Here is a 12259-nt window from a genome sequence, read left to right on the forward strand (position 1 = left end):
CAAGTCTTCTATGCACTGAATTTCAGTTTTAGTCATTCTGAATCCCATGAAAATTCATCTGTTCACTATGGAAAGGACTGTCTGGCGAGTGGAACATGCTGTATCCTTTTAAGTGTGCATTGTGTTTAAAGTACTTTAACTTTACTAGTTTTCTTTTTAAGGTGCCCTGATTTGTTTTTCCATTTTCTCTCTTTTTTTCCTCTTTTCTTTTTTTGGCAGTGTTGATTTATGTCTTTAAATACATACCTCAAAAATTACCCATCAAGTTGCCAGATAGGAAGCCATATAATAATGAAAAAAAAAAAAAAAATCAGGGATAAACATAGAAAATAAATAGGAATTCAAAAATAGTCACCACACCCTGAGAGCAGACGGCAGTTTATCAAAAAGCCAAAGCAACTCATTGTGAAGTGGTTTTAATACATAAACAAGTCTCATCTTTAAAGAACTCATTTCACAGTCTATACTTTCAGTTTGTAAAGTTCCGTCCCATGCAATTTTAATATATATATATTTTATGTAAATATATATATATACACACAAAGTTGTAAATTTTCCTTCATTGATTTCGTAGGACTTTTTCTTCCCATTTACTTGCTCGATGTCCCTTTCATAAGTGCAAGATTAATGAAGGCATAATCCTATGTGATTACAATGATTACTTCAGTCAAACGTAGGAAGTGTAACACTTGAGTGTCTGGGTCAAGGCGATGTCTGATCGGGCAATGCTGAATTCATTCGGTTTGCACATGGATCATGAGCAATGGAAACAAACAAACAAAAAATAAAAGGAGAAAAAAATTAAAAATAAAAACAGAAAATCCTTGGATCAATGTATTGCTTTCCGCACTCCTATCTCACATTATCTCTGGTCGATGTCCGCGGGAGCTGCCTTGCTTTTGTCGGGGTTCTCCTCCTCAGGCTCCACTTTGTACATTTCCTCAGAGCCCTCCTCGCTGTCGTTCTCCTCCGACTCCGTCAGCAGCTCCTCATCCTTGTACTCTGCCACGTCAACCACCGTTCCCAAATGCTCTTTTAGCTTCCCGTGGTGCTTTACGTGGTAACGCTGGTTCTGGAAGAATTTGATGATGGTGTGTTTGGGGAGATCCAGCTGAGCAGAGAGGGTGTGGATGGCTTCCTGATCAGGGTAGAGACCCACATCGTGGATAAAGCTTTGAAGGATACCTAGAGCTTCCAAAGAGATCTTGGTACGGGATCTTGGCTTTTTGGCACAACTGTCCTCAGCGGGTGGAGGAGGAGCCTCTTCTCTAGGTGGGGAATTCTCCTTCGCAGGCTGGGACTGCTGTCTGTGCAGCACCTACAAGATCAAACAGACAGAGACTTCATGTACGTGCTGACGGTGCCTGAGATAAGGGCACCTGTACAGGTCTTTACACAAGGTCTACTTTATTTTGGTGAAGAAAAGAAAATCGATATTCATTTTCCACTACCTTTCTCACCTGTAAGACAGCTCTACCGGTAACTACAGACTGAAAGGAGAAAGTGATATAAAAGGTAAACGATGTAAAATAAACATAAACCCACAAAATAAGTAAGAAATACAAAATGCAAGTAAAAAAAAAAAGAAATATAAAATAGCCAAAATAAAAATTAAGTCAAAAGGTATTACAGTCTCGTGGCCATGATGACTGGCCAGCTGTCCCATGTCAGACAAGTCATTCTCCTGCTTTGCTCCTCTTCTTCCCCCTCCTTGTTTACTCTTATCTTTTTAGGCTAGAGACTCTTACCGTTTCTACAAGATGCCAAGTACCACAAAGGCCTAGTCACACGTGGGATTGTCAGGTGCTACTTTATCATGAATAATGATTTGGCATTAAAATCCATCACAGCTGCTTTATGGAAGAAAAAAATTAATAATAAAAGCGCAGAGATTTGTTAAGATTTCCCTTCTATGAAGAGTGACATCGTAGTCAGTTCAGTTGCTTCACAAGAGCTGGCTTTTATGTGTCTCTTGAACAGATTTCTCTGTATTACATCTCTATTAATTCCTCCACTAGTTGAGGAGTTCTGAGTTCAAATAATTACAGTCCTCAATTCTGAGAAACCCTCTGGGCAAACACGCTTCTCAGTCTTGTAACAGATTTTCACCAGCAGTATCTCCTTTTCGGCAAGTTCAAAGAAAGCACATGTAGCTCTTAGTCTTTCTAACAGCCACTTAAAATGACTAAGAAAGGGCCTTGTGCAGCCCTTATTCCAGGGGAAAAAATACCCGCTCGGAATTGTTAGAAATACAGAGGAGCTCCATATGCTTTCTTTAAAACCAAATCTATACAAGAGAGATTACCGGCAAAAATCCCCTACAGGATTGAGGGCTGTATTTGCCCAGAGGTTTCTTCAGATGCAGGGAAATAATTATTAGAACTCAATGCTACAGAGCTAACAAAATCAATATGGATAAATATTTTCTTCCACAAGTAAGAGGGAATTCTGGCACTTCACCCAGAAAGAAAACATCTTTGATGCAAACTGTAACATCCAGACAATCAACACTACATTAAAGCTCTCTAAAGGGAAAAAAGTAAGGATAAATAACGGAAATGTGCTGAGAACTTGCACTGAATTTTACACATGTACTGAGCCCCCAGTAAAATGCTACACTAGTCAAGTTATTACTGCAAGAGGGAAGTCCGCTGTGGAATATCAGTCCGTTACGCAAATAAATAAAAAGGCCACGTGCCAAAGAGCCCTTTATCCATTTCTTTCATCAAACATTGCTGTCATAGTAATTTGTAACATCAGCGACCTCCGGTCACAGATTTTGAAAAGCACATCGAAGTCCCCAGCCGCTGCCCACCGCACACGTGCGGCCGAGAGCTGAACCTGGAGGAGATGCCGTGAAAACGACACAACCTGCAGCCTGGCCAAGGGATCGCCTTTCCTCCGCCGCACCTGACGGCACTCGCCGGCACTCGGCCGGCCGAGAGGGGCTACACCTCCAGCTGCTGCTCAGCACCGGTCGCAGAGGCAGGACCCGGCGCCACGTCCCCGGCGCCTCGACGAGCAGCGGGTGCGCGTGCGAGGGCGGGCACGTGCACGTGCAGACACACGACTGCACGTCCCGCCGACTGCCGCACCGGTCGCTGCTCCGCCGCCACGGAGCGACGCTCCTGACAGTGACGGGAAGTGCCCGAACAAGGAAGCAGCTTCAGGGCAGCTCCATGCTGTCAGCTAAAAGCAGGTGCCGCCACCGGTGACAGGCAGGGCTTGCCACGCTCCTGGCAGAGCTGCTGGTGGGCAGAAGCGCTGCAAATGACTCTTGGTGCCAACAGATTCATGTTCCTCTCAAGCACGTAAGTACGCAGGGCATCATGGACGTGGAGCTAACCAAGGAGCTGGGGCACAGGAGAAACTCAAATGGAGATGACAGATATTCTGGTTTATGTTTTATTACATCTCTTGTAATAAAGGAGCATAATGTTCCAATGAACTGAATCGCTCAGCTGCTCTTGAGGATTTCTTTTTTGTCCGTGGATTGTTTTCAAAGAGAAGGACTGACGTTTCCGAACAGAGGGGTTACAGTCGAGGGCTGGATCCATACCTACATCGGCACTGAGCACTGAAAGCAGCAGAGCCGGGATCGCCGACACTAGCCGAGGACCCAGCCCCATAAATTTGTCACACAGCCCCTACCTACGTTATCTCCCCTCTTGTGCTCCCTGGTCCTGCCCCCTGACACTGTAAGGCCCAGAGCAGCCAAATAAAAAAGGGATTTAACACCACAAATAAACTGCCAGGGCATTTACAGACAGAGTCATATGAAAAGCCTCAAGTAGCATTGCTAATCAGAAGCTGAATTCAAGTAGCAGCTAACAGAGATAGAAACACATCCAGAAAGAGTGTGAATTACTCAGTTCATTCTTGTTGGAGTTGGAAGTGGGCTTTTTTTCCCTTTTCAGCTGACAAATAGCATGAGAAACGATGCAGCCTGAGAAATGTTACAAGACTTCCAATCAAATATAATGATGAAAAAAATCCAACAATACAGGATCAGCAGCAGTAAAATGTTTAATTTGAAGGAGATGAAGAGATGCCTACAGCATCTATAAAGCAATCAACCAAAGAGAGGGCTGAGAGCGGGAGGGAAAGAATAATTTTACTTAACCCTTCCTTTTCCGGAGTGACCTCTCCATCCTCTCCAGAAGAGAAAACACACAGCCCAGGGGTTATCAGTGTAAAATATTAGAAAAATGTTGTATTTTATTTCACTTGCCGTTTTCTTAAGTAATACAAAACCCTAAAGCTACTCTTATAACAGATAAATCTCATTATTTCACTAACTTTGGGGACTTGCTCTGGATTTCCAGCAGCATTAACAAAGGATTTCAGCGATGCAACATTTTTCAGCGACACAACATTACCCATATACAGAGAGATTGATAAATGCACAGAATTTCCTTCAGGTTTAAGCTGTCATCACTTTTGTATTTCCTTCCGATAATACGGCCTATTTAATACAAAAGAGCGTGCTTTTCTATGGGAAACAGATCAACTGTTGAGGCACATGATACAATATGAGATCTAAATTACCTTTTTGTTAAGTATTTGCTTTGAACTACATTTGTAAAACACGCTGGTCAATTTGGGCAATTTGCTTACTTCATGTCTGGCTCCTCATGCCGCAGCCTCAGAGAGGAAACTAACCATTTTTGGCAGTTCCAGATTTTCAGATTTTGGGTCATTATTATGCTCTTAATCTGCACGTAAAATTTCCACCGGCTTCACGCACTGTTGTGCACACCCTGCCGTAACACTGCGGTTTTTGGGTCAGTGCTGCTCTGCTTCTGTACTGTAAAGAAGGAAACCCCAGTGGCCTTCCGTGATTAAATACAGGCTGCAGTGCATTTTCCAGTGCAGATAAACCCCCCAAATGATGGTCTGACCTACCACAAAACACCACACGTATGGTGGGCTTCAGAGAGAAGGGATAAAAATGATGGACACGCTCAGCTTTCCTTTTCCCAAGAAAGCTGGTGCTGGGCTCGGAAGGGTGGCCCTCCCGGCGTAGGTGCACCGTGCCCCCCATTCCCACTCCCCTCTCCCTCCTCCGTGCCCTTCCCCACTGCTCCCCGGCCACAGGCGGGGCAGCCTCCTCCTCCTCCTCCTCCTCCACAGCCACCACCATCTGCAGCTGACTTCCCTTCCCCTCCCTCCCTCCTCACTGACTGCCCATCTACTTTCAAATCAAATGTGAAGATATAGATTTCCTTCCATGCCCACAGGACTTATTTCTTCCATCCCTTCAAGAGATTTCATTTTTAAACTCTACAGGCATGGTTGCCTTCTCAGCGTTTCAGAACAGAGCAGCTTTGGAAGATGCTGCCTTATGAAGGTTCATCCAGGTAGACTTTAACCTCACAAACTCACTTTTCCAAACAAATTAACCAGCCCTGGTAGAAAACTTGCAAGAAAACAACTATGATGGAAGTTGACTTTTAAAGATAAAGTGACTGGTCTTGAATCGCACCGTACTACAACATGATTTGAAGGCCACAATGAAAACCAGCTGGAAGCCATGTGTAAAATATAATAGTACATGCCTACAGGGAAGGAAGTGAGATATTGAATGATTAAGTTTAGGAGAGTATATAATGTAGTGTATCATTACGGAGTGATCAGGATTACTTGTAATAAGCTAAGGGTTTGTGGTCTTTCTAAAATCTAAAGCTAAGAATTACTGGGGCGGAGGGATCACTGCACTGTTTTACATATATCTGCTCCCCACATCTCGGGACGCTCCCACAGGAGAAACCTGACTTTGGCAGACCGGGACAGATGCGTTCCCACTGGAAAGAGAGGTGAGCGAACCTAAACTGAATGATGAACGTCAGGTAATTGCAGTCTGTGTCTGCACTGTTTTTAGTTTTGGCTGGATTCACTACCCCACTGATGTTCGTTTCCATTTCCACCCACTTTCTAGCTAGAACTAGACACATGAAAATGGTGAGTCGCTAAGGGGAGCCAAGCAGAATACTTGAGTGGGATACACACGTGCACTCAGGCACCAACTGCAGCGAGGCACTGGCTGACCACATTCTCTCCATGAAATGCCACCTTTTGTTGCCTGAAGAGCTGTTGGAGCAGATTAGAAACAGGAACTGCCTTTCTACATGAAAACCCTAAGCTCTTTTGTTTCATCATGTGGTTCTGCTCTTCCCTTTGCAGACAGCATTAGTCATGTGCACTCCCTTCCAACGGGTTTTGCTGAGATGATGAGGTACCCCTTACCACAAAAAACACCAAAAATGTTACATTCTTGGAAGAAAAGACTGTGCATTTGCCATAGAGACCCTGCCCTTGTCGAGCAGACACCGCCTTCCTCTGTGCACAGACAGAGCGAGCACCGACAGATACCTCAAGCGGTGTGTGCTGGCCAGTACCAATTCTCATAACCCAAACCCACAAGGAGCAAAGTTGAATGGACTGGCCATCTCTTCGCCAGGGGATGTTTAGATTGGATATTAGAAAAAATTTCTTCACTGAAAGCGTCGTTGAGCATTGAAACAGGCTGCCCAGGGAAGTGGTGGAGTCACCATCCCTGGAGGTATTTAAAAGATGTATAGATGTGGTGCTTAGTGGTTTAGTGGTGGACTTGGCAGTGTTAGGTTTATGGTTGGACTCTATGATCTCAAAGGTCTTTTCCAACCTAAATGATTCTATGATTCTATTCTCCACAGTGGGAAGGGGTCTCACCTTTTAGCTTTGTTTCACATTTACATTGCTCTCGTAGCCAGCCATAACACTGCATCGCACCAAGGACTTTTATGCCAAAGAGAGCAAGTTTTTAGCGTGCTTAAGGAGCCCAAAATAAAAGCCAGAGAGAATTTACACACATTACAAAATGTAGGTTCAGTACCTGTGTTTGGTACATCTAACACCGGTCATCTATTACATCCCTTAAAAGCGTTGAAGGCTAGTCAGCAGGATTTGCCACCAGTCTGACCCAATGCAAAAACAGACGTACTAGGCACTTCACGTAAGCAAGCCTGTTGGAAAAGCTCCTTCTCGATGACTAGCTGAAGTCAAAGGGAGGGTGGAGGACAAGCCTAAACATGGTGTTCAGCTGCATTTTACTGAGACCCGTAGCTGGAATTTGCAAAACTTCGTAGCTGCAAGCCGAGAGCTCCCAGGCAGCGCCTAGCTATCCTGTTAAGAGTTCACTTAAGAGACAACCTCCATCACCCTGCAAAGAAGTCTTATACCTAGAAGGAGGCACTGTCCCTCTTAGCAGATCTTACACGAATAATCTGCGAGAGATTATCTATGCAAACAAACAGCCTTATACTCCCTACCCCCATTCTCTCTTTCTTCATATACAGAAACGTGCAAGAAAAGAACAGAGCAAGCTGCTGCCGTAAACAGGCTTGCACCCTGACAGCCTCCCAGTCCGGGGCTTGCAGGGCTAAGAGCATTAATTAGACACAATCACTGTGCCAAGACACTTTACAGGTTTCCTAGGAATGTCTGTACAAGAAACTGTAGCAGAAGTTACAATTTGCACCTGTGTTCCTTTTTTTCCTCTTAAAAATGTGGTTGTTAGACTACTCTTTTTTTTTTTCCCCTTGCAAAAATACATTCATTTGGGTAAACACTGCAGCACTAGTCGCAGCTCCAAATGAAGTATTTTCTTTGGGTTCATTCTCACAGTGGTGATTTCACACCTTGACACCATAAAGCTGTGTTAAAGACTGTGGTTTAGTTTCCTTGCTTTTCTTGGATTATACAGTATCCTAAGGTCAAAACTCAGGAAAATCCAAAACTGTTATTAAAAAAGAAAAAGTATCTATGAAGTGATGACAAATTGCAGACTACAGGTGTTAGATTACATTTTGACTCCAGGCAGGTTTAATATACTTTAGTTTCCTTTTACAATTGCCCTTAGCAGGTACTGTTATCGGTAAGGGATTTAAAAAAATATATGGTACTCAATAAAAGAAGACCGTGTCAAAAGAAATCAATATGAGCGTGCAAAATGGTAGGAAGTCTGACATGGATAAATATGTTCACTTTCATCTAACTTCAGCCTGAGCTTCTTTTAATTTTGTAGCTCAAATGCTAGCCACACATCCTGCGCGTTTTCCAATGCAGCTTAGTAATTGCTTCACATGAGTAAACACCATTATTAGAGATAATTATAATACGTTTGTGATATGATGTATCCTGTCTCATGCATGCCGGATCACACCAGCCAACCAGGCTGGTGGCTACAACAACTTGTAACCCAGCAGCCCTGGGTCCTATTCAGCTGCAAAGACAAAGCAGTCACACAGTAAAAAAATGCCCCAAATATTCCGGCCTTTCCTACCGCCCTTCATCTGCTGCTGACCACCACCATAGCCAGAATACTGGATCACACAAACCCTGTGTCCTGAATCTCTCAGGTCTGAGGTACGAGTCACTCTCTGAGCCACGCAAAAGGGGAGTCAGAGAGAACTGTGAGGAGAGAAATGAGTTCCACAGGGAACCCAAAGTCAAAGGCAAGTTTGGTTTCCAGGCTGGAATGTGAGCTGGTTGAAGTGATTCATTTCAACATCTTTGGAGCACACTTGCCACATGCTTCCCTTTGCTCTAAGGCGGTTGCCTTGCTTAAGGGCAGGAAATAGACAGTGATCTGAAAACATGGCAAGACACTGAACAAACACCCAGTCTCTGAAATAGCGGCCCCATCCTGCAATTCTTCTCCAGGACCAAACTGTCAAAAATGGTCAAAAAGGTGACAAAAAAGACAAGAGGAATTAAAACAAATAGCAAAAAATTACAGAACTTTCAGTTGTGCATTGCTTTTGCCATCCCACGCAAAGCGATAAGCAGAAGCATTAGCAAAACGCAATTAATCTTGACTTGAAGGCAGGGGGAAGGTGTCTCGTCTCCCTTCCCCCCCCCGCCCCTCCCAGCACACACTGCTCCCATTAATGCTAACAGGAGCTTAGCATGCATCAAAGAGCAAATACACCACAAAACATTTTTAAGAGCTATCATCACTGGAGATAAAATATAAATTACAGCCTGATTACACTGTGCTGCCAAGAGGCTACATGTGCAGCATAGTTTGCAGTGACAACTGGAGATGACCAGATAACTTTTGGACAGGTCTAAGGTTACTGTAAAACATCTGTGTGGAGGAATCATTCCTTGTCTTTGCTTTCCTTTCAAGAAGCCATGGCACTGCTGTCTGCACAGTTGTTTGAAGAATGTTTACAAATCAGCTTGACAAAGAAAAAAAATTCTGCCATCACTTGACCACAATCATGATCTTATTCTTCAGTAATGCATGGTTTATTTCCCTTTCCTGATCTCTGTTAATAGACAGCACGTGCCTACACAATAGCCACTATTTTGTCTGTATAATGTTAAAAAAATAAATCACAAAACTCTGACAATGCAGAGCAGTGTCCCGGTGTTTCCTGGGGTAACTGCTCTCCCTTGAACGCTAACTCAACTCTTCCCACAAAAGCACAGGCACAACTTTCATTGCTGTGCAAGTGCCTGAGAACTGGCTGATTTTATGGGGCAGCATAAATGAGCTCATGCTGATGAACGTTAGTGGATTAGCTCTGAACCTCCCATCTTCGGCTGGTTTGAGCCAGATTCTTAAGTTTACTGCATCGTAACTGTGGCCAGCAGTGGATACCCCTTTCTCAAATACCTAGCTGCAGCCTGCGAGGGTTGTCTACAACTACTCTTCAGCCCGCAGGTGGAGCCGGCACGTACCTACTGTATAAATACGCAAGAGGCCAGATTCATTCCGGCTTCTTCTGGCACAGACCAGGGTGCTGGTGACAGAGAGGCCGATGCAGCCAGGAAGCGTTGCACAACGCTGCTGCAGACTCTCTCCTGAAGGCATCGGTGATGGATGGCTCCATTGTCTGGGGATGGGGCACGGCCAGCACAGCTGGCATGGGGGCTGGCTTGCTGCATCCCCCAGCAGGCAGGCAGGACTCTGCTGGCCTCAAAGAAACCACGCAAGCCTCTCCTGCCCGTTACCTGCGGTAGTGTGCTGGTTTTGGCTGGGGTAGAGTTCATTTTCTTCATAGTAGGTAGTCTGGGGCTGTGTTTTGGATTTGTGCTGGAAACAGTGTTGATAACACAGGGATGTTTTAGTTACTGCTGAGCAGTGCTCACACAGAGCCAAGGCCTCTTCTGCTTCTCACCCCACCCCACCAGCGAGGAGGCCGGGGAGACACGAGAATTTGGGAGGGGACCCGGCTGGGACAGCTGACCCCAACTGACCAGAGGGATATCCCAGACCATACGGCATGATGCTCAGCGTATAAAGCTGGGAGAAGAGGAAGGGAGGGGGGGACGTTTGGAGGGATGGTGTTTGTCTTCCCAAGTAACCATTAACCCGTGATGGAGCCCTGCTTTCCTGGAGATGGCTGAACACCTGCCTGCTGATGGGAAATGGTGAATGAATTCCTTGTTTTGCTTTGCTTGCGTGCGCGGCTTTTGCTTTACCTATTAAGCTGTCTTTACCCCAGCCCATGAGTTTTCTCACTTTTACTCTTCTGATTCTCTCCCCCGTCCCACCGGGGGGAAGTGAGCGAGCGGCTGTGTGGGGCTTAATTGCCGGCTGGGGTTAAACCACAACAGGTAGCAAGGCAGCCTTCCCCACAAGGGAAAAAGAAACGGCCGTGTAAAGGCTCACCCTGCCCTTCTGTATGGTGATGCTAACTGGAGTCCCACTCAAGTGGGACTTTCAGCATCTGTGCACACATCGAGGGCCACAAAACCTTCCAGTTAACACTTACCTTCTTCAAAACGAGACCATGAGCTTTGTGGGCCTCCAACTGGCCTCTCTGTGCTTTCTCTTGCAGCCCTAGCAAGGCTCTCCAGGGTGCTATGGCGTGCAGAGCCCTGCTCGGCAGTTTCCAAATAGAGCCTGAGCTTGGTTGTGGCTGGAGGGAGGGTCTGTCAAAGATTTCGGATCAGTTCTGAGTTTCCCCATCCCAACCCTGCTAATCCTAATGAGGAGCTGGCAGAATGCCACAGGAACCAAGGAAGCAACAAAAGGCTTTCTGGTTTGCTTTTCTGCAGACAAAATACTTCTGGTATCCTCTACACTTTCTTGTTTAATTAACACTACACATGTTCTCCTTTTCTTTCGAAAATCAGAAGAGTATTTGTGGGGAGTGTGAGCAAGATCTTCCCTGACAAGCCCCAACCTAGAGCCATGCTTAAGGTCAAGCTCTAAACCCCTAACTATGGTGGCACGAATGGCGCCACTATAATCATGTTGTTTTCCAGTTACTCAGATCAGGAGTAGGCATTGCATTATTTCAGGAAGGATATGTTTGGATTAGACGCTGGCTTCTGCTGGGGGGTGGCGGGTAATTATTTGTCCCATCGAACTGTTTTAGGTCCTTACAGATGGCTATTTGGGGTTCCAGGAATACCCAACTGTACTGCTAATTTTTACAATGGGGGCAGTTACAAGTCAGGAGAACCTGACTGTTATGGTTAGTGAAAATAGTAGATTTGTGCTGATAAAACACTACTCAGCATGTTTTTTGCTTTCTAGACGTAACCACCAATGCACTTAATAACAGGACTGGAGCAAACTATACTGTGTGAATCAAACACATAAAAGTATAAATATTCCTTTTTTTAGAAAGCAAGTCTTAAAAAGTGCATTATAATCAACTACCATGGTAAAAGCAAAATATCCAGCATTACCACACACGCAACTGGCATAATGAGCTTTATTATACCCTTAGCTTGAAACTGGGTAAATAAAAATCAAATGACCAAAGTACAGTCTCCCGCACAGATTAGGGCACTGAGGACAGGAGGCATCAGACAATTAGATCTAAAATCCTCTGTCTTCCCGATTATACTCTGGAAAAGGTGGGCACATCCGGAAGACTGAGGCACCTATGCTGGTGTTACTGCTTTCTGTGTCTCACTACTCTGACCTGTACCTGTTTTACGCATTCTGGATGCTGGAAGAAAAAGGCTTTACAGAAAGTAAACAGCACCTCCAGTTTATATTGACAGTACCAGAAAATATGCAGCTGGGGGAAAAAAAGGTATTTTGTTCATTTTTGAAAAACATGGTTTAATATATGGCCGACGAGGCAGTATTAGGACAAAGCAGAGGATGAAACTGTTACGGCCCTGGGATCCATCCCTGGCTTTGCTGCTGCCTGCTGTGGGGAGCTCCGTGGACCGCTCAGCCCGTGGCCGGCTACACACACATTATCTCAGGGGTAAGCTCACACTTAACACAAGCCTGCAGCTGCTG

At 45.0% G+C, this 12259-nt stretch overlaps 1 protein-coding gene across 2 annotated transcripts in view; it reads right to left on the reverse strand.

Moving 5' to 3' along the window:
* Window positions 1–482: 482 nt before the first annotated feature.
* Window positions 483–12259, reverse strand: part of SATB2 (SATB homeobox 2) — a 135649-nt gene continuing 123872 nt past the window's right edge. For both annotated transcript variants that reach the window (XM_049800752.1, XM_049800763.1), the window contains exon 11: window positions 483–1318. In XM_049800752.1, coding sequence (XP_049656709.1) covers window positions 863–1318 — 456 coding nt within the window. In that variant the 3' untranslated portion in view covers window positions 483–862. The remainder of the gene's footprint in view (window positions 1319–12259) is intronic.

The sequence above is a fragment of the Accipiter gentilis genome, chromosome 1 (genome assembly GCF_929443795.1).
Source record: "Accipiter gentilis chromosome 1, bAccGen1.1, whole genome shotgun sequence".
Classification (NCBI taxonomy): domain Eukaryota; kingdom Metazoa; phylum Chordata; class Aves; order Accipitriformes; family Accipitridae; genus Astur; species Astur gentilis.